The sequence below is a fragment of the Chrysemys picta genome, chromosome 1 (assembly GCF_011386835.1).
Source record: "Chrysemys picta bellii isolate R12L10 chromosome 1, ASM1138683v2, whole genome shotgun sequence".
NCBI lineage: Eukaryota > Metazoa > Chordata > Testudines > Emydidae > Chrysemys > Chrysemys picta.
In genome coordinates, this window is record NC_088791.1 from 6,615,676 (window position 1) to 6,641,014 (window position 25,339).

Sequence of the window (25,339 nt, forward strand, 5' to 3'; positions counted from 1 at the left end):
TAGTTTTTGACGGAGGGAATTTCACATCAGCTGAGCCCAAAAAACCTGTCTGTCAGCAGCACTAATTTTATTTTTGAGGAGTTATCATTATTACCCGTTAAATACTGGCATGCGTTTAGTTTTATGCCCTGGCATTGGGGGTTGCATCTAATATCTGTTGTTTTAATTCTTGCACTTTTTCTTAGCCTTAAAAGGACGACAGACATGATGTTTGGAGGAAAGCAAGTGGTGGTCTGTGGCTATGGAGAGGTAAAACTTCAATATTTTCATCACAGAGAATTTGCTTTGTGAGTTACATCGAGTAGTTGCTGCATATAAAATTAGGGCTTCCCTTCACATAGCTTGATCCTAGGATGCTTTGTATCGCCATGGCTTCTCTCTTCATCTGCAGTTATCCTAAAACCTGCTTCTACAAGTAATGGGCCCAGTTAGACAAAAATGAAGGGTTTTCGCCCCGCTACAATTTCTCTGCATTTTTCTTTTCTTGTACCAACAAATTTTTAAAAGTACACCTCTACCTCGATATAACGCTGTCCTCGGGAGCCAAAAAATCTTACCGCGTTATAGGTGAAACCACGTTGCATTGAACTTGCTTTGATCCGCTGGAGTGTGCAGCCCCCTCCCCTTCCCCCCCACCCCCGAGCACTGCTTTACAGCGTTATATCTGAATTCGTGTTATATCAGGTCGCATTATATCGGGGTAGAGGTGTGCATAAAAATTTGATGCTATGGGCGGCGGTGGGGTGGGGGGAGTTGCTGTGGTATTGAACTGAAATACAGTCAAGAAAGATCAATTAATCCATCTTAATGTTGACCTGCCAATAAGCTTTCACCCCTGATCTGGAGGGATCATCTCTGTAGATGAAAGTGGGGAGTTCAGTCTCCATATTCCACCCCCCTCCTTCAGCTGGGGCTGCCAACATGGGGACTAGTTAGTAGCAGTTATAGTGGGGTGTGTTCTGATCTGGACGGAGAACCCCCAAATCATTTCACATGATTCAGACATGAGGAGGTTCGACTGCACAAACATCAGGCGGTTCGACTGTGATCTAAAAGTTGAGTGCACTTGGTGATCACATGTTCCAATACGCCCGTGGAATGATTGCACAATCAAACACATTCGGGGAATTCTTGGCCAGTCAGCCATGCCCTTGAATTCCCCTATCAGGTTTACTGAGTGTATAAAGGGTAAAGTTAGTTAATGCTGAGAAATTAAAACACTGATATTGAGCTATCCAAATAGATTAAAGGTTGTAAGAACCCCTTAGGTCTGGTCCACATTTAAAACTTAGGTCGACAGAGCCACAGAGCTTGGAGTGTGAAAAATCCACCCCCTGAGTATTTTAATTATGTTAACCTAACCCCTGGGGTAGACCCAACTAGGTGAATGAAAGAATGTTTCCATCAACCCAGTTACCATCACTCCCCCAACAATGGAGAAATCTTTTTTGTCACTGTAGTCTGCATCTACGCCCTGGGGTCACAGCAGCAGAGCTGTGGCCACATAGCGATGCCACTGAAACATCAGTTGTATAGACATGGCTTTAGACTTCCCCAACGTGAGAAGTTTGGTGTCTTTTTAATGCACCAGTCTTGCTGCTTTCTGGAGGTGGGAGGTATGACGAAAAGGACCTGTGTGGTACTGGAATGGAATTTTTCAAACGTCTGGTTATGTTGTTACTAAAATTGGGGCCTGATCCAGATCCCTCGTGTTCCCGGAGTTAAACTGAATCCAGGATTTTAATGCTATGATCTCTAGTGCCGGCCACAAAGTTTGGGGGAGATCCAGCCTCATCTAAAGTTGGGTTGAATTTGGCTCCGGGGTTTTGCTTTGGGGCCTATCTCTGGCAACACTTCAGCAAAGTAGCTCCGGTTAGTTATGCTCCATATTTCAAGGGACTTTCCCTCCCCCCGTGTGTTAAGTTCATTACACAGTTTACAGCAGCAGGGTGTGGCTTGGCTGAACACAGAGAAGGGGAGATTTTCACCTTTCTGTCGGGAGCAGACTGTGCTTACTGTACCGTACTGTACTGTGCAGTGTGGTACTATTGGCGTCTCTCTCTGCAGGTTGGAAAGGGCTGCTGTGCTGCTTTGAAGGCCATGGGCTCCATAGTGTATGTGACAGAGATCGATCCAATCTGTGCCCTGCAAGCCTGGTAAGGGGCAGTGGGGAGTCTGATTCCTTCCACAGGTCTTACTCAGTTAGAGTAAGACTGAGGCCAGGATCCCGTCAGTGTCAATCACTCTCTGGAGTAGTGCTGAAAATGACTGTGCCCCGGCTCCACAGCTTCAGGGCGATCCATTGCTCACAGCTGCTATCAGTCATGGGTCACTTTCCTCAGGAACAGCTTGCTAATCTGTATCTACTGATAAGCCCGCTCAACTATTCGAGATAGCAGACGGTTTAAGGGGCAGTTGAAGGTTTAGTGACTGTGAGACTGCCAGAGTGTTATGGATTGTAGCGATATTCGAATTTTAATTCTGAATATCATATTTTGCCCCTGTTTGTGTTCAGTGGGGGAGTCCACTGAAGGAACATGTCAGTTTCTCAGATCATCCAGTTACAGATCATACATTCCAAATCCTGGTGCTGTAACGGGGACTGAAAGCATAAAGCTATCCCTTCTAGTGCGGGTGTTGCAATGATCTCTGGCCTCATTTTCTCCAAATGAAACCTGGCTTATTGTGGAGATACCACTTACGCTTAAGAACTGCAGCAAAAAGGAGTTGGAAAGGTAGGGTAGTCATTTTGCAAAGTACCAGGCGTTTAGGGCCTTGTTAAACACACCAGCTTCTTTCCTTCTAACATCTAACTTCCAAAGTGCAGTTATGGTCAGAAAAGTAACTAATCGGCTTTGCTTACTCAGCAGAGCTGATCCATGCATCTTTGATCCTATCTGCTTGGTAACATGCACAAACCTGCACGAGGCAATCCAGCTGTAAGGGAGTGAGTGAGCTGGTGATCTTTCTGCCTTATGCATCAATGTATTGTCAAATTGATTGCTTCATACCAACACTATGCCCAGCACGGTACAAGTCACAAAAATAGACAGCGCTTTACCCTGTAAAAGACAGCCATAGAGAGGATGGGGGACACGGAGAAACCCAAGCTGCGTTTGTGTTTTAGTGTAATTATGATCAGACACCTCATGGGCATCATAGAAGTGAGATCGCAGGAGGGATTTTAATGAGGGGGATGACTTTGCAAACTGAGATTGGGTGGTCACCATGGGAAAAAACCTAAACCCTGATGTTTCAAGCCAGAAGGCCTAGAGTTACATTCATAAATCCATATTTCGGATCCTAAAGAAATACGGCCTTGTTTTCAGATATGCTGACACCTGCAATTCCCACTGAAATCAGTGGGAGCTGTTTAGGCCGCTCATTTTGGGGCCTAAGTGTGGAGTTAGGCGGCCAGATATGAAAACGTTGACCTAATTTCTGTATTATTTGTAGAGATGGATTTTCAGATCCCAGGGGCAGTTTGCAGGGTTGACCACTAGAAATGCCATCTTGCAATATACTTAAGACTCTTTTATTTGGAATGATTGATAGAGAACATGGAACCGACAGTGTCACTTTCCCCATAACAACTCCATTTAAAATCCTCTAGCCAGCACTGTTCTTGGTGCTACTACAAATCCATCCGTGTGCTGCATCAGGGATTCCCAATCCGTGGCCCCAAAGAGTTAATGTTGGTAGCTGAGACTCACATTGGGGGGTTTGAGTCTGGTATATTTCAACCAATCCTCAGATTCAATACATTTTTCTCTGTCCTCTCAGCATGGATGGATTCCGCCTTGTGAAACTCAATGAGGTTATCAGACAAGTTGACATTGTCATCACCTGTACAGGTACGTATGTCACAGGGCAGTGGGAGTAGCTGTAAGGTGAAGTGTACTAGATAGGCTGCCCAAACCCCTCCCATTGGAGTGGGGCAGTGATAGGATAAAATAATGGGTACTGATAGGATACTTGTAAAGTTGCTAACTCCCAGCAGCCAATGATAGCCTTCCAACCAAGGAGGCACTTTCACATTAGTCGCTGGTCACAGACCCATACGCTGTCATTGGTTGCTGGAGCTTTGGCTCTGCCCATGACAGTCCAGGAACACACTTAATCTGTCACCGTTAGCTTGGGGAAAGCAGCCAATGGAGCTATGAAAAACAGGCAGACCACAGCTAACTGCACCCAGTAAATACTGCAGAAGGCTGCTGAGTCCACTTCAGTATGGTGAATACCTTCGCTCACATGAGGTGACAAGCAGCTAAGGTACATGAGACTTCGACCTGCTTGTTTCTAGACCTTCACCAAGTTGGTGTCTCTAAGCACCTAAGAGTTCAGATGCTCATTAGAACAACAAGAAGCTCGTGCATCTGCAAAACTGGGCTAGACATTTTGTGAGAGCAGGCTCACTGCCATCCTCTTCTCTGAGAGGTTCCCAGTACTTCCTCATTGCAGAAATATTGTGAGGACGCTCAAACTATTTTAGTCCTTCTGGGCTCTGGCTTGGAACAGGAAGTGCCATGGTTCAGCAGAACAGAATATAGTATGTGCAGGCACTGGAGGGGGAGCTAATTCAAACCCCAGAGAGTTTAATTTGAGGTTGGGGTGGAAGTTCCTTGGGGAGCAGGATTTTTTAGTCTATTTTATCTGAATAGATTCATGCGTACCTCTCATTTGCTGGCCAAAGAGCCAGGTTCATACTTCACTGTGTGTGTCTGTGTCTGTGTGTATGTATGTAATAAATTTAGTTTTCACTCTAGTTTTTTGAAAATTCATGAAAAAATGATCGCCCAAAACTTCTCATCAAGTAAAACCCAGTTGGTTGGAGTGGGCTGTACTGGTGAACTTACTGTAGCTATGTCAGCATCCGTATGTATTACCATATATTTCTGGGTTTAAAGGTAACAAGAACGTAGTGACAAGAGAACATCTAGACAGAATGAAGAACAGTTGTATCGTGTGCAACATGGGACATTCCAACACTGAAATTGATGTGGTAAGAACTGGGCTGTTTTCTGGTGTATGTCCTGGGAGCGGGTTTCTTACATTCATTTCATTGGTTCCCCTAATCCCTCCTACCTCTCGTACTCATTAGTGTTGAAAGCTTCTGAGATCAGTCAGTCAGTCATCGGTCGCGGTGCCTGACTAATGCTAGTTGTTCTGACTGGCCGGCCTGAGAGGGCTGCATAATAAGCTAGACCTCCACCCCTACCAACTATTTTGTGCTGCCACAAATGTCTTCGTAACTTCAGTGATGTCCTCAAAGGATTCAAAAGAGCTGAGCCCACACGAGTTTAGCTTCAGAAATAAAATCCGGAAGAGTATAATGGCCCTTTTTCCTCCTTCCCAGTAGCGAGCTAATTACAGCAGCACTTCTCTTGCTACGAGTCTGTCTGCTTTCACATTATTAAATCATTAAGGGTCTTGCTGAGACTTAGAAGTCAGTTTAAAATTGCATCAGAGGGGGATTCAGCACGCTGCTTGTAACCCAGGTGCAGATTACTGTACAGAACTTTAAATCTGCTCATCTGTGTTTGGAGTGAAGCAGGAAAATAGGACCATCTCTTCCTTGCGGTGCCGGTCCAGAAGGTGTTTGTTGCTGTAAGCAGTCCCATAGGAGAAAGACTTGTTTTGCCCATAGACACGTGGTTACCGTTGTCTTTTCTCTGTACCCTGCTGCCAGCCACCATGTTGCTGGAAAGAAAGGTGACACCAGCAACAAGAGGGCCTAATGTTCATGATTGTAAATCAGTTTTCATCCTGCTTTGTAGCTAGCTTTGCAATCAGACGAATTCAAACTGCAGCTGTTGTTAGAGCTCTGGCCTACAATAAATTAATAAGTGACCCATATAACATATCAGACAGAGATCAGGCCTGGAGGTATCTATAACCCCAGAACAGTGTCAGTGGATGATATGTGTTACTTCTAGCTGCTATTTTCTGATATTTTTGCCAGCACTTGAACTGTTTAAATGCTATATTTCAGGCGAGCTTACGTACGCCTGAGCTGACCTGGGAGAGGGTGAGATCTCAGGTAGACCATGTCATCTGGCCAGACGGGAAGAGGATAGTGCTGCTGGCAGAGGTAAGTAGCACATGTGTCAGGGACTGTTACCCTAGTGGGCTGCCTAGGGTTGAATGGGCCACGGAGCTCAAGAACCTCTAGAGATTGCTGCATAGGCCCAAGCAGCTCACCGATGTCTCTTTGGGTAGAAGGATTTGTTAGCTCCCAAAGCCCTGTCTGTCCCTCTGGCGTGTTGTCTGGTCCGAACAGCTCCAGCGTTTCCCGCTCTGCCTGTGGCCCACAGCAGCCCACCCACTGGTATTTCGTCAGATTTCATTCTTCTGAAATGGTTTGAGTGAGCTTTTAGCCATCACTGATGGCTCAGCCGCAGAGATTCAATTGAGGACTGCTGGGACAATGAGCTATATATGTGTGGTTTCCCTAGGGCTACAACCTACTGGTAAGAAAGTTGCCGAAGGCAACAAGCTGCTGTCAAATATTTCTTGTGTCTTTCACAAAGGAACAGGTGGCTGCATTCTCAGGCATGTCTTTCTCTCTCCCTAACTCTGTTCCCCCGGGTTGTGATCTCATCAGCTCTCACCAGCTAAACTGGGCCTGGCTAGTCAGTACTCGGATGGGAAAGCTCCGGCAGCTCCATGGGGGTGTTGGTGGCACTCTCCTGGGGACTGAGCCAGTGCCCCAGCACGGGGTTGGGAAGGTGCTGCGCTTCTGACGGTGCGGGCTGTTAACTAATTCCATGGCCCTTTCACACAAGTACAGGGCTTGGCCCCGGCATCGAAAGTCCCGTTTGAGTTTGCTACTTCCTATGCCCCTAGAGCCCCCTGCAGGTTCCCCTGGGAACAGGAGTCCTCACTTCTGTTGAGTGTTGCTGTGTGCTCTGAAAGGACTGCTGCGCTCCACCCCAGCGGGGCTGCATTTCATTGATGGTTTGAAGCAATTTCTATATCCTTCTTCTGGGATCCTCCAGGCTGAAAGGTACCATGTAAATTAAGGAGCTTATTTATTTTATTTCTCAGGGCCGTCTGTTGAACCTGAGCTGTTCCACTGTTCCCACCTTTGTATTGTCCATCACCGCAACCACTCAGGTGAGCAGCATTTGGGGTGAGCAAGAGGGGTATCTTGCTCTATGGTACATGCGAGTTACTCAGCCAGATGTGTTGTTTTATTCCCAGGCTCTGGCTTTGATAGAGCTCTACAATGCCCCTGAAGGGCGCTACAAACAGGACGTCTACCTGCTGCCTAAGAAAATGGGTAAGGGCATACCCATCACCTGGTCTTAGCTTTAACTGAGGTGGAACCAGGGTGGGGGCTCTCAATGGCTTTTGGAGATCTGGCTTCATCCTCTCACATACTGGTGGGTTTTGTGTCTTAGATTTCCCCCCTAAATTGGGATGAGGATTGTCTGGTGGTGAGAGCAGGAACGGGGAGGCAGCCAGAGGGGTTCTTCTGTTCTTGGCTCGGCTGCTGTGATTTTGGCAAGTTGCTCTAACTGTCTTTTATAAAACAGTATCTCGCTTCCCTACCTCACAGGGGTATCGGTTAGAAAACAGGCTGAGGTTATGGTTGACTGTGATAGTGAGTCAGACCTAATTAATTCACATTCATTGTAGTGAAGAAGCTACTCAGTTTCAGGGTAGGATTCAGTCTCCCTAAGAGTCTCTTCCATTTTCCAAATCCAGCCATGTCTTCATTCTTTATGGCAGTAATCCTACAGCTTACACAATTAGCCAAACATCTGAAAATCCCAGAGCAGTTCCCCATCGTGACTTGGGTCTCCTGACACCAGAACTTATCTTGTTTTGATATGAACATTTGCCGTTATCTGAAAGGTGTTTAAACCCTGCTTGAGGGTGGTGCAAGAATAAGATAAATCTCAGTAGGAAAACCCATGTGTGGATTATTAGGAGGCTTGAAGGGTAACGAGGGGTAACGTACTTCTCATTTTATAGCCCCTCCCATCAGAGATTCCAAGAATGATACACGTGTGAAATAGGCTGCCTCATCCCTGTGAAGTAAGGAAGCATTATCTCCGTTTTACACATGGGGAAACCATGGCACCGAGGCAAATGACTTGGGCCAGGTCTACACTAACCCCCTAATTCGAACTAAGGTACGGAACTTCAGCTACGTGAATAACGTAGCTGAAGTTCGAAGTACCTTAGTTCGAACTTACCTTGGTCCACACTCGGCAGGCAGGCTCCCCCGTCGACTCCGCGGTACTCCTCTCGCCGAGCTGGAGTACCGCAGTCGACGGCGAGCACTTCCGGGTTCAACTTATCGCGTCCAGACTAGACGCGATAAGTTGAACCCAGAAGTTCGATCGCTCGCCGCCGAACTACCGGGTAAGTGTAGCCAAGGCCTTGGTTAAAGACACTTAGTGATTTAATGGCAGACCCCAGGAGTCCAGCCTCCCGTTCCTCTGCTGTAGCCAGTGGACACACTCTGTTATCTGTAAGGGTTTGCAGCAGCTATATTTTTACTCTTTTCCTTCAGCTGAGCTAAGGGAGTGTAGTTCTTTTCTGTGTTTAGCAGAATCACATTTTTCTCAGGGATAATGAGTTGTATTCAGCCGGGAGGTCGTTTGTACTGATGTCAAGATCTGTAGAAATGACACAGCCCTTCTCCCTGTAAAGGTGAACAGCAGTGCTTTGCTTTACAAAAAAAAAAATGTTTCTTCTTTCACTTCCCTGCCCAAGCCGCCAGCGTCAGGTTCCAATGTATCTCCTGCAATGCTTGGGGCAGCCACTGACGTTGACTCAGGCAGATAAATGAAAGAAGAAACACTTTAAAACTCCTCTCTTACTTTATGTTTGCATGTGATATGTTAACACCTACGAGGCCAGACCCTGCACTTCTTACAGGGCCAAAACTCCCCCCTGGAGGTCAGGATGGGCCACATGGAGTATGTCCACACAGCAATGTACAGTAACTCCCCACTTAACGTCCTCTCACGTAACGTTGTTTCGATCTTACATCACTGCTCCATTACAGAACATGCTGGTTTAAAGTTGTGCAATGCTCCACTATAATGTCGTTTGGCAGCCTGCTTTGTCCACAGCTGGCAGCCCCCCTATCAGCTCCCCTACTCTGCCCCCCCCCAGCGCCTCTGCCCGCCAGTGGACCCCGCGGATCAGCGCCTCCCCCCGCCTCCTGCCCGTGGCAATCAGCTGGTTTGCGGCATTCAGGAGGCAGGCAGGAGGGGGGAGGAGCGAGGACGCGGCACGCGGAGTAAACGGGGAGGAGGTGTGGGGGAGAAGAGGCAGGTTAAGGGTGGGAGCTTGGGGGAAGGGGTGGAATGAGCGGGCCAAGGGTTGAGCCCCCCACCCCTGGTACTTGCACAGTAGGGGAAGCTGCCGCTGCGCAACATGCTTCTCCTAGCCTACGGCATCTTCAGCCTCCTTGCCTGCCTCATTGTCTGCAGCGCCAGTGGGCTGTGCCTGTGTGGAGTAAGGCGGGGGCACCTCCCATTGCGTCATACTCAGCAGTGATGTTCCCATTGCTTCATACTCAGCAGTGATGATTGGAGTATTACATTGTTTCTTTTAAATTGTTTAAAACTTATACCTGTATTAAATTGCTTGTTTAAAATGTATATAATGCCTTTTGTCTGGCAAAAACAAATTTCCCTGGAACCTAACCCCCCATTTACATTAATTCTTATGGGGAAATTGGATTCACTTAACATTATTTCGCTTAAAGTTGCATTTTTCAGGAACATAACTACAACGTTAAGCGAGGAGTTACTGTAAGCCTAGGGTTAGTGGGACTCGAGTCAGCTGACCTATGTCAGGGAACCCTGGGCTTGAGCGTCTACACTGCATTTTAACTCTAGGTAAAGGATTTTCTGACCTGTGCTCAAACCGAGGGCTCTGGTGTCCACACTGCAGTGCACAGACCTTAGTCAAAGTAACCCTTTCCCCAAGTGCATAGCACCCTAACCCCGTGCCGACACACTAGCCCTACAAATGTGTTGCATTGTGGGAAAACTCTACTGCCCACCCTGTTTCCTAACTGATGGTGCTATCGATGGAACTCCGGTGCCCACCCAAGTACATAAACTGCATAATTAGCTCCTCTGGTGCGTGTCTGGGTAGAATCACTGCAGTTGGAGAAGGCTTTATACTGAACTGACCTCTAATCTGAGAATTGGGCTTACCCCTCTAGGCTGAGTCACATTGGCAGGAAAATACCCGTGTGCAGCTGAGGATAATCAGGACATGCATCTCCAGGGCCGTCAAACTATTCAAATGAAATGCTGCGATTCTTAACTTTTAAAATGGGCTGTTCAATGGAAGTGGTTTTGGTTGGTTGGTTTTTAATTTATTTTTGTCTGTTTTGAAGTTTGACATAAAATGTAGGTTTCAGAACAAAAACACACAAACCCCAGCCTGGCTGCTGCCCTCTGCAGAGCGGTGAAGTGCGTCCCCAGGATTTGGGGTACAGAGTGCTCCAGCACCCCCTTAGGATCCCTTATCCCTGCCCCCACCGCACCCTGGGAGGCTCCCACTCACCGCCCTCACAGTGCACACTGCCCAGGTGCCTCTTCACACTTAGCCCCCAGGGGGGCCCGGGAGCAAGGGACAGAGAGCGGAGCAGGACCAACCAGCTGCCCTGCAGGGAGGGGGAGCAGCTGAGGTGTTGGGGGTCCTCTTCCCCCAGCTGTGCTAAGCCGTGAGCTCTGCCACTCCCCTTCCCTGCAGGGCAGATGCTTCGTCCGCGCTCCACTCTCTGTCTCTTGCTCCTGGGCACCCCTGCCTCCCAGGGGATGGATGTGCAGGGCGCCCAGCCAGCACCCCAAAATCTGGCTGGGCTCTTGTGACCAGGAAGCAGCTCTCTTTGCAAAAAGCTTTTTCTGACCAGTCTCCATTGAAAAGCCTGCAGGCTGTCTGGTAGTGTACTTGCAGACCCGTTTTCAGCAGACAATGGATTAATGCTGACCTGAGCTGGTGTGGTGTCCATTTGCAAGAGAGGGCAATAGACTGCACCACAGATCGTTGGCATAGAGAGGACTAAGGAAGTTGCCCCAAGGAATTCTGGGATACATTCAGAAGACTTCTGGGATCAGAGTCAAGCTAGGGCTGTGTGCACACAGGAAAGCAATAGGGCTCAGACCCTCCAGCCCTGGAGAGTCCTGGGACCCTAGGTTCGAGCCCTAGGTTAACATAATTGGTGTGTGGACTCAAGGAGGGCTAGGCTTAAGCCCAGCTTACATTGCTGTGTAGACAGACCCATAGTCCGTGACAAGTTCTTACGTAAAACGCAAACGCCCTTTCAGGCTTTATGCATTAGAGCTCCTCCAGCGAGGGAGGGACCCAAGGGATTTGCCGCGTTCAAGCTAATTTCCCAGGGCTTGAATCTGTTTCAGATGAGTATGTGGCAAGTCTTCATCTTCCAACGTTCGACGCACATCTGACAGAACTAACAGATGAACAAGCAAAATACCTGGGACTAAATAAAAACGGGCCTTTCAAACCAAACTATTACAGGTGCTGGTTTTAAACATCTTTCTTTTCTTTCTCTCTCTCTCTCTCTCTCTCTAATGTAATATATGCAAACACGTATGTATGTGTGGAAATCAGCTCAACCTTATATATATGAGCAAGAAGAATCACTGTGATTAAGCATCTAATTCCACAGGTACCCTGAGAAGGGTTCCTGGAGTCTTGGTAATTGTCCATTGCCCCAGTACATCAAGACATGATATAAAATGGTGGAGGTACAGAATGAAGGACGTCAGACAATGCACGATCAGCTCCGACACCCAGAACGCTTTGCGTGAAATGAGGCAGCCTATTGTATCTGGCAGAAGCTGTCATCCTAAAGTGGCAAATCTCTAAGTAACACCATCCAGCCAACTCAAATGACGAATTATTTTTAAAATCTGACCAGCACAAAATGGTACAAAGCAGCGTTTCTGCTAGTGTCCCTCGGGGAGCATTTCTAGTGGCAAGAGTCTTGGTGCAGTACAGACTTTAGTACTCGAACCTCCTCTGTTGCCCTGTGCGCTAGATTGCCATACTTACATGCATAGCTCCCATTTGTGCCTTTGAAAACGTACCTCAGAATGTTTTAACTGTTGTTTCTGTCGGCCTTGGACTGTAATCACTTGGGGCAAGGACTGTCTTTCTCAAAGTCTGTACAGGTCTGGATACGTTGACAGTGCTCAGTAAAAAATAAAGGCCGCGTTATGATACCTTAGATTATCTCTCTTCCAGGTCAAACTACTGGGAAATCTTCTCATTCATTTAAGTTCCTGTGCTCCTGTTTACAGGTGGGATGAGAATGGGTTTGCACCACCACAGATCAGTTTGAGCTTGCGGAATGGGGCTGTGCCGGAATACCCTCCTTTATCTTATGAACCCCAAAGTTTAACTGTAATGTACAACACACAGCACTTCAGTGTTGATATGCGCTTTGGATTCTGCAGCCCCAAAACGCCTAAAGAATTATCTTCCGAGTTAGAGGTGGGAAAGACCCGCAAAACGCCAGTTAGTCTTCCTTCCCAGTCTGCAATGCGTTCCTGTCCAATGTCACAAGCAATGGGACTTGAACCATTTCTAGATCTTATCAGCCATTTCCTGCTGTTCAGTCTAAATTTCCCTGGGCTCAGTTTCACATATTATTGATTTGTTTAGCACCAACAACGTGCTGGGGATCGTACAGGACACAGACAGTCTCTGCCTCAAAGTGATTATGGTAGACCTGCATATAGAGAAGTTAAGGGACGTTGGGGAGCACACAAAAGACAAGGGAAGAAATTTTCAAAAACTTCTAAGTCCCATATTCTGCAGTGACTTAAATACGTAGATCCATAAAGTTTATAGCCAGAAGGGACCATTAGATCATTTAGTAGGACCTCCTGCATGACCCAGGCCATTACCTTTCACCCCATGAAATTATTGAGCCCAGTAATGTCTTCCAGAAAGGTAGCCAGGCTTGATGTGAAGACATTGAGAGAGAGAGAGAATCCACCACTTCCCTTGGTACTTTGTTCCAGTGATTAATAACTCTCACTGTTAAAACTTTGTGCCTTATTTCCTACTTGAATTTGTCCGGCTTTAGCTTCCAGCCATTGGTTCTTGTTGACTTTCTCTGCTAGATTACAGAGCCATTTAGTACCTGGTATTTTCTCCCCATAAATGTACTCACACACTGCAATCAAGTCACCTCTCAGTCTTCTGGTTGATAAACTAACAGACTGAGCTCTTTCAGTCTCTCGCTGTAAGGCATTTTCTCCAGCTCTGAAATAATTTTTGTTCTTTTCGGCATTCTTTCCCATTTTTAAACCATCCATTCTTAAAGCTTTTCAGTCAGGTCATTAAAAGTCAATGGGACTTAGGTGCTTTTGAAAATTGTACCAGAGGTCTAGGATGTCGGGGCAAAGTTGAAGGGCCTTGTGGGTGTCTAAATTTGATGGGGTGTTTAAGGGAGGAAGAGGTTATACCCTCCTAAACAGTCTCCTTCCTCCTTTGCGTTTATACCCACTAAATCATTACACTCTGTCTGCTCCTGGCAGTGATCCATGTACAGTGTACAGTTTTATACACCCCCACTAACTGAGAGCATTATTTCTCATCTTTTTTCAGGTATTAAGTTTCTGCAGCTGTAACCAGAAGAAGTAAGGAACAAGAATCCAAGCCTTTTCTCAACTATTGTACAGGATGAAGTAGTACAAGCTTCTTAAATCAGAGCTGGACTTGCTCACATAGTAGACAGTGTGTTAGGTTATTTATTTATTAAACTAGAGTACTGTACGTGCGGCCTCTGCCAATGGTGTTTTTTACTGCCAGGAGACTGTGAGACAGTTGATTTTTGTTTTTTGGGGGGCGGGAAGCAAGGGGAGGAAAGAAGAATCTGGCTGAATTCTTTTGTTGCAAAGTATCTGTTAGCTTCAAGTAATCCATTATCGCTGTATGTCTATTCTAATATACAGGGGATGGAGGACAATGCATGAGGCGAGATTTGGGATCAGACTACAAGCTTGCACGTTACGTTAGTACCTTAATGTCTAGGAACTTCATTTCAAGGTTGCACATTTCCTTTGTACCTTAACATTTCTTACCTGGAAGCGGAATCTGGGCCAGTCCCCAGAACTATCAGTCAGTTTGCAGGGTAGGACACGCTGTTATTTTGTTTCCATGCCATTTTAAAATGAAACTAGCACAAGTCTGTTTGCTCTAGACATTGCTGACGAGACTGGTGCTATCTTAGTAGTGAAACACTAAATCTCGCCAGCAGCCACTGGGGAAAACTCTCTAATCTGATTATTGTGCAAGGACAGGCTTTGGCAAGAAGCCAGAATGAACTTTGCCTTAGCACTGTGGGAAGCTGTAACCAAGAGTCCAGTTTATAGCATCAGCAGGGGACACCCCGCAGCCTGCGTTAGGAGCCCGGGAGGCAGAGATGCACCCACTCTAAAGCAGTCGGTGATGAACGCTGCGGGGTTCACACCAGTGGACTAAGACCCAATTACACACCATTCTTCAGCAACTTTGCAGTATTTTTTTGCAGCTTTTGATGAGTGCCAACGTTTTACAATTCAACCAAAGCTATATTCCTCATGGAGCAGTTGTGTGGCATCTTGTGCTCACGCTTGTGGAACAGGCTTGCGACTTTGCCGATAAATGCTGCTTACATTTCAAGGTAGCTCTTCGAGATGACACTCAGACGCTTGTTGTTCACACTGCTGCAGAATGAAGCAGTAAAACAGATCAGTTCTGAGGACCGTTCTTGACACAGTCCTTCTCCAACTGGGATTTCAGTCCTCTCTGGAAGTGACTTCTATGTATAAAAGTATCTGGTTCTGGGAAATGGTTCCCAGACTCCCAGTACCAGAGCTGTTCGAGTCTTCTTTTCAAATATTCATTTGTTCGGTGAATGAATTCTAGGGAATCTTATTTGGATTTATAAGTGCCAGTAATTATCCCGAGTAATTACCATAGAGTATGCCCTGTCCTGAGATCTAGATGTTATAAGTAGAGTTCAGAATCGCTGTCACATTAGTATCTTGTCAAGTCTTGCTGTATTAGTCAGAACTGATGGAAGATAAACATGCCTATTACTTGTTTTAGCCCACGATGTCCTGTCTGGATGCTGCATATAACACAGTCATGCATGTCAAGGTAATTTTTAAGGTTGCCATATCTTCCCCAGAGGCATCGACGACATGTTTCTTTTTTAAAATTCGAGGTACTTCAAGTGGTACTTACCAGACTTCCACTTGAGGCATTGACCTATCAGCCTCGGCTTTTATATACTATGCCCATCACCCTGGTATCTGAGCACCTGATCAAGTGAAGATCCTTGTTTTGCCCTCTCTGAATCCTTGGCCATTATGAATGGGAGAGGTGTCTTTGTGGCATTGTCTACAAAAGACAGAAATTGTGGTCTACAGGCAAGTCACGGAATCAACAAAATTAGACAAGACCGCCTCCTGGGTCAGCTTGTCCAATGTCACGGTTGTTTCTTACAGCAAATTTTCTAGTATGTTGCTTAGTCCAATTTTCAACCTCCAAAGGGCTGGAGCCCGAGGTAGAAAGTGGTAGATAAGCTGTTGGAAGTTTTATGAGGCTGCATCTGAGGGAGGCATCACAGAATGATCCCCAGTCATGTATCAATTGATCTTCAACTCTTGGTGGATTTTATTCAGGTCCTGAGATTTTTCGGAAGAGACCACTGAATTATTGTTAAGATGCAAATTGGGTGTATTACTTTTATTACTTACACTGTTTGAGTAACTTTATTCTGCAGCTATCCAACTTTATCCTGGAGTCACTTTGGTGGTTTGTAGACATGTGGGGTGAAGTCCAGGCCCATGGAACTCAATGGCAAAGCTCCCCTTTGACTTCAGAAGGGCCAGGATTTCACTCGTAGATTGCACTTTCTGAATGGGGTCTGTTTCTGGGCAAAAGTCCCAGGAATGTATCCACCCTCTCTTCAAGATCTCGGCATCCAGGGACTGCACAAATGGCCAAGGATAAAGGGGAAGGAGTTTCTTAGAGAGAGGCTTTTCTCTTCTGTGTACTAAACCAATCACAGAACCATTTCCCAGCAGCCAGGAGTTGGGGGATGGGCAACATGTGTCTTTGATTTAATCGGGAACGTTATCTTGTCCTCCTCCCTTAGATCTCTTGTGGTATAAGTGTCCATGTATGATGAGTAGGTACATGCATCCAACACGTCAATCTGCTCTTGATCTCACATGGTTATGGCTGGCACGTGAAACTGCTTGTTAGACAAGTGCTTGGCGTCAGCCCTGGCCGTACTCTCTCTGTGAGCCTGCATCTCACCTCTGTGACCTGAGTTCAGTCATCGAGGGAGCAGTACCGTATTCGTGAAGTTGCTGTACACTGACTGGGAGTTCCCAGGCTAACACCACGATGCTGGTTTGAAATCTGATCGCGAAGTGCAGCCTTCGCTAAGGGTATCTTAGGACACCATCGTTTTTGGGAGGGTTTTTTCCGTACACACGCCCATCATTGAGCAGGAACAGAATGGGTGCAAATGTTCCAAGCTGACGGACACAGGGAAGTTCCTTCTCTCTTTATTCGCTAGAGACAGTTGATTCAAGACATGTGCACTTTTTACAGAGTTAGCTCTGCAGAAGTGAGGTGGCATGGCTGGGAATGCCCCGGGGTGCAGACTGAGAGACAGTCATTGCTTAACAGGGACTAGGAGACCAGAGCACCCCAAAGTGTGGCCCAGGACCACTCTTTCCCTTTAGGTAGAGGTGCATGCTCAGAGACTGCAGGCCCCTGCATGCATTTCTGCTCAGATCAAGATGGAGCATTGCAAGCTGGGAGGTGTAGTCCCCTGAGCTTTACGGAAATGGAGCATTGTAATCCGTTCCAAGTGGCCAGTGCTCTTGGGCATCATTCGGGCACCCCCGAGTTTAATGTGTGGAAACAGTTCCTAGTTTTCCCCGAGAGCTGGCGAGACTGTTGGCAGCAGACTGGCCTTCCAGATTAGCACAGTGGTGCTACCAGCCTTCTCTTCTCTCTTATTTTGTGGGGAAGGTGACAACATTAACCTGTCTCTGGTTTCTGGAGTGAAGCCACTTAGGAAATGCCGCTATGGGTCACGTGTTGATCCAGGCACCCTTTGGAAAAATGGGGTCAGAAATCAGGCTGAATCTGCCCCCAGGACAATAATCATTCCATCAGGTGACCCGACGGTGCATCTCGGAAGGGTCGCTTACCTATTCCAAGTCTGTCACTAGTGTAGCGTGTGGTGGTGCTGTCCTCATCAGTGAATTTGTTTGTGCTGATTTTAAGCTCATTTTATCTTCAGTGTAGCTATAAGAAGAAGAAGAAATCATTCGAAATGGCTTTTTTCCCCTCTGATCTTTTACAGATTTTCTCCATGTTGCTATACCTTTTTGTAAGCTTTTTGGCTTGCTTGGCTTTTCCTACTCAATCTGGAATCATACTCCGTGATCATCTCTAAATTAAGTGTAATGGGTTTTTTTAAATGTAACAATTTTTTTTAAATATTAGAAAAAGGAGATAGGCGACACCAGCAAAATCTTATAAGGAAAATAATTCTGTTCTGAACTTTAGAAACCAGGAAAAGAAACCCAATCATCTGTCATAATTCTACAGTAAGGAAGCAAAAACTAAGACTATAACATTTTCAAAAGGATGTTTTAAATATTAATGTCTGAGTGATTGTATTAGATCAGCAATAAAGACTCTGTAATCTCAAAACACAAATAAAATGTTGCAAAATTCACTTGGCCTCTGGAGTGTGTTCCTGTGGCAGGCCCTGGAAATGGTCGGAAACAGGATGGGATGTTACAGAGAAGGTTACTAACCTCTCAGCTTTTGTGACAACCAGGTACCAAAATGGGCCCGTCATCGTCTATTTGTCACACTACAAGCTACAAGTCAGAGCAACACCAATAGTTTTAATGAGCATGTTGGCCACTAATGTTCTCTTCTAGCCTGTGAGTATTTCCAGGGCCAATCAGTTTCTTAAGGTATTGTCCCGGTCCACGCATTCCTAAATGTAAACAGTCCATTCACTCTTGCCTCTACCAAGGGTTGAAGCTGTCCATTAGCCACATATTGTATTGCCAGTCCTAGTGGGTTTATAAAAACTTCAGCTGCTGGAAATGGCAGATTCCTCCCCCTGCTTAGCAGGACCAGGTTTCCAGTCATGTTCTTCCTCCCAGGTTTTCATTGTCTCAAACACTTCTGCCCCTCCAGGCCCATTCCTCTGCTCCAATTGTTACACAGCCAACTCCATCCTCTACCCAGCGTGTGGACTTCTCCTCCAGACTGATTCAGACAGATCATCTGCCTTGACTTGGAGCGGCCCCATCTATATCCCTCCTTCCTTTCCTCCCAGGGTGCACTGGGTGTACCTATCCCATAATGCCATCTCTATTGTGTAGACAGCACCATAGGTGTGCAGGGGGCTTTGCAAATGAAAACGACGGCTACCTGCTCCGAGGAGCTTGCAATCTAAATTAGATACCCTCGTCTTGTAATCACAAACAATAGATGTGGGGGAACAGCAGCCAGTCTGGAGGTATTCACAGAGTAAGGCCACACTGGTGGTTCATTGTTTTAAAGAATGTATTGGGGGATATTGTCCCAGGACTCGGGGGCAGTGAGTGCTGCGAGTCACCTGCACTGGGAGAGCTGCAGAGGAGTGAAATTGACCGTTTTCGTAGTAGTCGTCTTGCTTTTTCTGGAGAATATTGTCATTTAATAGGAAAACAGCACAATTCAAATCAGGGAAATCTTAGTGTCCTTGTAACTCAAAATCAGATGGGCAGATTTTCTTCAAGCTTTGCAGAAACATTCTCCTTTGCCATCAAGGTGGATCTGGCAAATCTCAGGCCAAACCAATTCTCCAAGCCAAAGTTATAGTCATTTTATACTGAACGGCTGATTGCAACCTTAATGCTGGACATGCTTCCACCCCTCCGTACAATACAGCAGCCCACAGCTGTCTCTGCGGAGGTGGCCTGTGAGAGAGGGTTCTGGCTACTAAGTTTCCCATCCCCTCTGTGTTTTGCGTAGTGATTGGAATTAGTCTGTGGAGAAGCTGTCTGAGTGTAGCTGGAAATTGTTTTGGTTGTAGGTTTCTTGGGTTTTCTCCTGTTCCTGATCTGTCCTTGGTGAAAACAAGCTAAATTGTGTCTGGAAAAAAATCTCATTATCTTGTTTTGCTCCCATTCTGTCACCTCCCTTCCCAGCCCTTTTGCAAAATAATCAGTGTTTACACAAGACCCAGAAAGACAACAGAAAAATATAGATTAAAAAGGATGAAATTTCTTCCAAGATGAACAGAATAAACCAATGGCCATTTTGAAACACAAAATCAGATCACTCCTGGCTGAAAGCTGCATGGAACAGAGTGTGATGAGACCATGGGCAGGGAATTGCGGGCACATTTCTGCCTGGTGTGACAGGTGTGCAGGACGCAAATCACACAGGCCACTGGATAATCGATTTTGGGATGCTCCTTCATTGAGCATCAAGAAACCTCGTAACCTAGCAGTAACGTAGCTACCCTGCTCTGAATCCGCAGCTCTGGCTGGTGGGAAGTATGCGGAAGAAGGATGCTGTGCCCTTGTGGGAAGCCTTTCAGAAGTAACATGTAGACCGCAGGGGGAGAGAGCCCGTAACTCCCTGAGAACTTGCATGGTGGCACTTCCCATCAAGACTGTCCCTCCATGATGCATTGGGCAGGTGTGGTTCTTTGTCTTTTCTGAGCGCATCTCCGCTAAATAGCAGGAGCTAAACTAACCAGTCCTCCCCCCGGGTAGCGGTGACGTCGGATGCATGGATGGAGGATGCATCTGATGGAGTGACCGGGGGGTGAAAGTGATGGCCAGCCACAGCTGAAGTCTAAGTAGGTCAGCATCTCTAGAGAACTCTCAGAAAGCAGTAACTTAACAGGTCATTTTAAACTCCCATCTGCTCCTAGAGGTCCCCAGTCCTCCAGGATTCACACAACCTGCTGTTGGAGAGCATGTCAAGGGACAGCATCGCCCAAGGAGTAGAATTCATTCACTGGCAGAAGGCAAAGCTTTGCAGGCTCCATGCTGGTGTTAAATGACTGCAGCTTCTCCGCTGTGACTGCCCAAGCTGGAGCAATGGGCATCCCTTATGCCTTCTCTTCCCTTAACTCCCGGCGTCCGTCACCTGGCTAAATAATAGACATGAGCTGAATAATTAACAATACCACGCAAAAGACTGGGATCCACTCATGCAATGGTCATGGGGTTGCCCATCAGTGCACTCTGCAGCCAGAGAAACGCAGGGAACTCGCTAGCGCTGCTGCAGAATTAGACCTTCTGAAAAGAGCAGAACATTTGCTGCCTGGGAAGAAGAAAAACTGAAAAATTGTCTATTAAAAAAAATGAATAGAAATATAGGCGCCAGGTGTTTCTCCCAATCCCGCTCTTCAGTCTGCATTTACATAGGGCCACCCCTGCATTTAATAAGAGAGGAGCCTATGTCTGGTAAGTCCCCTCGTCAGTCCTCTCCCCTAGCCCCACACATGGCATGATTGTTCCCTCCAGCTGTTACACTTTGTTCTGCAGTGTTTTGTGCAATCGAATTTAAAATAACGCAAGCAGCAGCCTTCCCCATTTTCCCTGGAGAGACGACTCCACATTCCAATGCTCCAATGCTTAATCTAATGCAGTTGCTGTAGTCCGTTACATTGCGCTCTTTTCGCTGGCTGTAGGGTGGTTCTGAGTTTATCTTTGCACGTCAGTTTTGCTTTCCCATTTCTTGGTGTCACTGGACTCCACTGATTTGATTTGTGCTTCTCATTTCCCCCATGGCCACGGCGCCCGATACAAGTATGTGTGCTGCAGAGAAGCAATGGCAGGCGACTTGAACAGCTGGGGGCCGACTCCTGGAGCCCCTCCCCATACGCACGGTTCTTACACTTCCTGTGGAAGTCACTGGGATTGCTCGGCTGAGAAAAGGTTCATTATCCATTGTGTTCATACACTTCCCTACATGAGCTGCCTCTTGGTCGTGGGAGTCAGCTGCTGTGTTAGACTCTCGGCAAGGGGCGTGCAGTGAAGAGCTCCCGTCTACTACCCCTTATGTGCATTTTGTTCTGGGATCCCTGTCTCCTTTCCTGGCGATTGTTACCCAATAACTCCATTATGTCTCTGGAAAGGGTGGAGCCTTTCCACTATCTCTGAATCCAAAACTAGCCCCCGATTCCCTTAGTTTCAGATGTGTAGAAAATCCTCTGCAGCCCTCCGTCATCTCCGCAAGGCCTGACTCTCAAACGCTCCCCCAAACCGTTACCTGGCTCATTGTCATTTTAACCTGATGTCCTTGGTGGCTTTACCACCCCCAAAGCGGGAGTGTTGAACATCCTCCCCTCACTGTCCCAAACGGCCTGAGTGACAACTCGCTAGAATGAATGTCAGAGGGAGAAGTGTCCAGCCCCGCGGTGTGTGGGAAGACAGTTCACTGGCTCTGCAAAGTTGCCATCCCCTTATGCTCTGGTTCAGAGGAGGGATTTTAAACCCCATCTCCTACCTGCCAGGTGAGTCCCTTAAGCGCCAGGCTATCGCATCGTTATGTAATTGTACAAGACTCAAGAGCTTCAGCAGGAAAGCTTGGGAGCAGACCAGCTGGCAGCCTGGTTGCTTACGTGAGTAGGGGGGAGATCAGAGGTCAAGTCCCTGCTCCAGAGGGAGGATTCAAACCTAGGTCTACCACATCCTAGGCACAGGCTCTAACCACGGGGCTAAAGGTTAGAAGGTGACCCACACGCTTATTTTGAAGCTGCCTGGAATGAAACATTTCGTATGACACAATATGGGTTTTTCCGATGGCTGACAAATTCCGAAGATCATTGCAAACAGCTCTTTGTGATGAGTCCTGGCTGGCTGGCCACACGGAAAAATCAAGTGTGTGTTGGAGGCTGGACAGGGGCAGCATTTTACGGTTAACTAAAGATCCCATCACCAGCTGCTCGCTCCTTGACTGTGATGCTCTTGGGAATCAAGCCCCAGTTCTCTGGGGGAAGAGGATAAGAGGCCATATTAACGGCAGGACTTCTCTACTTCCACCCAGTGCTGTCAGACCAAGCTGTCAGTGACACAGCCGCCCTGGGGAACGTTGCTGTTTCTGCTCTGTGCATTCCCCCCCTTCACTTCCTCCCTTCATCCCATTTGACACTTGCTGGCCCCTGCCTGTGGGTTTCTTTTCACACAGCTGTTGAGGGCTGATTCAGATAAGGGCGGCAGTGTTACTGCAGTGGCCTGGAACCGATAGCCCCACCTATGTGTTCGCTGAGAGATGTTGACCAACGTGGTTTGCTAACGGGAAAGGAAGGATTTCGTTCTGCTGCTGCTGGTTATAGGAAACGGATGATGAATGGGAGTGTGATGTAATCCCAAGCAGCACTGAGCTATACAGACCAAGGGCTAGTCCCTTCCCAGGAGTAAACCAAGCTAGGGAAGGTTTGAGTGAGTTGGGGTCTGGGGTTTTGTTCTTTCTCTGCACACTAGACGAATATTCCATTTTGGCAAAGTGCAGGAAGCGGTTGACCCCTGGAAGGCTCATTAGGGCAGGATCAGGTCCCTTATCTGCTCAGGGGGACCCTGCACCTGGGCAGAGCCCAGTGAGGTCACGTGGGGTGGGGGGAAGGGCTCTGAATGGCCACTGGAGCCAGGCTGTGCAGAAATAGCTGCAGAACTGGGACCAGTCTTGAGCCAGTTATTTCTTAAGCAGAACAATTCTGACAAGAGCTAGTGGAGACGGGCTGTAGGTCTCCGGGCTGCACTGGGAGTTGCCCTGGTCATTTCTGCCAGTGCAAAAGTGGGTGCAAAATGCTCCCCCTTCCCCCCATTCTGGAAGCACTTCTCCCCTTTAGCTAGAATTGTTATAAATTGTCAGCGATAATTACACTGAGCGGAACTTGGAAATGTCTAGAATGTGACATCATGACCCTGAATATACTCATTCCTCCGCCACGGAGCTGGTCTGCAATAGAGAGTCCTGCTTTCCCTACTGCAGAACTTTCCCGCCAAGGCTCCCAGACTGCTTTGCATCATGGTGAGGAAAGTGTCGTCTCCTTTTACAGATGGGGAAACTGAGGCCCGGTGCCACCAAGTGACTTCAGTAAATAGCCTATTTCTATTTTATGTTTCTTCAATAACTATTCCCGCTCTGTATGTGGAAAGAAGCAGGGTGCTGTGCTCACCTCATCTGAGGATGATGGTTTCAGGCCATTAGTAACAGGATCGTGTTCGACAACAGCTACTGGCAATCACCATTTTTAAATCAGCACCCAAAAGGAATTGGCGATCTCTCGCCTGCTGGTGTTAATTTTAATAAGTATTGGAATGCCAGGGAAATTCCAGAAGACTGGAAGAGTGCTAAGGCCGGGTCGGTATTCAAAAAGAATAAGGAAGATGACCTGGGTAACTGTAGGCTGGTTAGCCCGACCTCTATCCTGAGCAAAATAATGGAAAAGCCAATACACGACTCTATTGATAAAGAATTAATGAGTAGGAATATAATTTAATGCCAGTCAACATGGTTTTATGGACAATACGTCTTGTCAAACAAACCTGATTGAATTCTTTGGGATTACAAGTTTGGTTGACATCAGTAACTGCGTAGATGTAACTTGCAAAGACCTTTGTAAGGTGTTTGACTCAGTACCCCATGACATTCTGATTAAAAAACTGGCACGACACAATATCACCAGAGCACACATTAACTGGAGGGAGAACTGGCTAACTAGCAGAGCTCAAAACGTAGCTGTCCCTGGGGAATCAACAGATGGGGGATGTTTCTAGTGGGGTTTTGCAGGGATCAGTACTAGACCAGATGCTACTCAGTGTTTTCAGCAATGATATGGAAGTAAATATAAAATTGCTGCTGATAAAATGTGCAGATGGCACAAAGATTGGCTGAGTGCTGAAAGAGGACAGGCATTCATACAGTGCAAAATGCATTTTAATACCAGCAAATGCAGTTATGCATCTTGGAACAAGGAATGTAGGCCACTCTCCAGAATGCTTGACTGTATCCTGGAAAGCAGAGACACTGACAAGGGTTTAGGGGTCACAATGGACATGAGCTCCCAGTGCGATGTCGTGACAAAATGGGCTAGTATGAGCCTTGGGTCTATAATATGCTTAATTTGTAATGGAAGAGGTGCACAACATTTTAATTGGGGGGTGGAGGGGGGTGTTGATTAGGCAAGTGGTGGGTTCTCCATCTCTTGGTGTCTTCAAATCAAGACTGGCTGCCTTCCTGGAAGATGCTTTAGTCAAACACAAGTGATGGGCTCAGTAGAGTGGTAACTGGGGGGAATTTAATGGCTGGTGATGTGCAGGTTACGTCAGATGACCTGGTGATCCCTTCTGGCCTTAAAATCTATGGTGTGCCCAAGGACATAGAGAAAGTCTCCATCAGCGTCAAGGATTGACCCAAGCTGGGATGGACTGCAGGCCAGGAAGATAACCTGAGTCCTATGAAGTTTCTTAGGCGGGCATGTTGAGAATTTAGAAACCGAGGTCCTGGGGGCTCTGGGTTTATAGGAGAGGCGGAAGGTCACCTTTGTCATTTGGATTAAAATTTCTGCTCATCCACTTCTGTCCCGTGGTGTGCTGAGCATCTGCCTTTTACCTTCCACCCTCCCGGCAACACAGCTGCTCTAAAGGAACAGACTGAGTCCGCCTGGTTCATAAAGCGCAGCCCAGGGATCCTTTCAGAGGAAAAGTGCTGTGGCGGCAAGGGAGTCTCAGGGCTTGTGTTAGGCTTTGCATCTACTTCCCCAGGCCCTGGTGTCAGCCTCATCTCCACCACGGCCCTTTGAGCGGATCCTGCTCCTCAGAGGATCTGTGTCTAACATCCCCCCTTCCACTTACAGTCAGAGGCCTTCTCCCCCTTCCCCCCTTGGGCCAGCAGCCGTTCACCCCATCCCAGCTGGGGCAGCAGCCTCCCCCTTCCCCCTTGGGCCAGCAGCCGTTCACCCCATCCCAGCTGGGGCAGCAGCCTCCCGCTTCCCCCTTGGGCCAGCAGCCTTTCACCCCATCCCAGCTGGGGCAGCAGCCTCCCGCTTCCCCCTTGGGCCAGCAGCCTTTCACCCCATCCCAGCTGGGGCCAGCAGCCTCCCCCTTCCCCCTTGGGCCAGCAGCCTTTCACCCCATCCCAGCTGGGGCAGCAGCCTCCCCCTTCCCCCTTGGGGCCAGCAGCCTTTCACCCCATCCCAGCTGGGGCAGCAGCCGCCCCCTTCCCCTTGGGGCGAGCAGCCCTTTCTCCTCCCCTGGCTGGCAGCAGCTTCTCCCCCTTCCTCTGGGGCCTC

At 47.4% G+C, this 25,339-nt stretch overlaps 1 protein-coding gene across 7 annotated transcripts in view; it reads left to right on the forward strand.

The window, feature by feature from the left end:
- AHCYL2 (adenosylhomocysteinase like 2) overlaps window positions 1-17,761 on the forward strand; it is a 171,156-nt gene extending 153,395 nt beyond the window's left edge. For all 7 annotated transcript variants that reach the window (XM_042842250.2, XM_065552113.1, XM_065552131.1 and 4 more), the window contains 9 exons: window positions 186-249; window positions 2,068-2,156; window positions 3,784-3,854; window positions 4,908-5,002; window positions 5,993-6,091; window positions 7,048-7,116; window positions 7,204-7,282; window positions 11,397-11,517; window positions 13,618-17,761. In XM_042842250.2, coding sequence (XP_042698184.2) covers window positions 186-249; window positions 2,068-2,156; window positions 3,784-3,854; window positions 4,908-5,002; window positions 5,993-6,091; window positions 7,048-7,116; window positions 7,204-7,282; window positions 11,397-11,517; window positions 13,618-13,624 — 694 coding nt within the window. In that variant the 3' untranslated portion in view covers window positions 13,625-17,761. The remainder of the gene's footprint in view (window positions 1-185; window positions 250-2,067; window positions 2,157-3,783; window positions 3,855-4,907; window positions 5,003-5,992; window positions 6,092-7,047; window positions 7,117-7,203; window positions 7,283-11,396; window positions 11,518-13,617) is intronic.
- The last annotated feature ends 7,578 nt before the right edge of the window (window positions 17,762-25,339 follow it).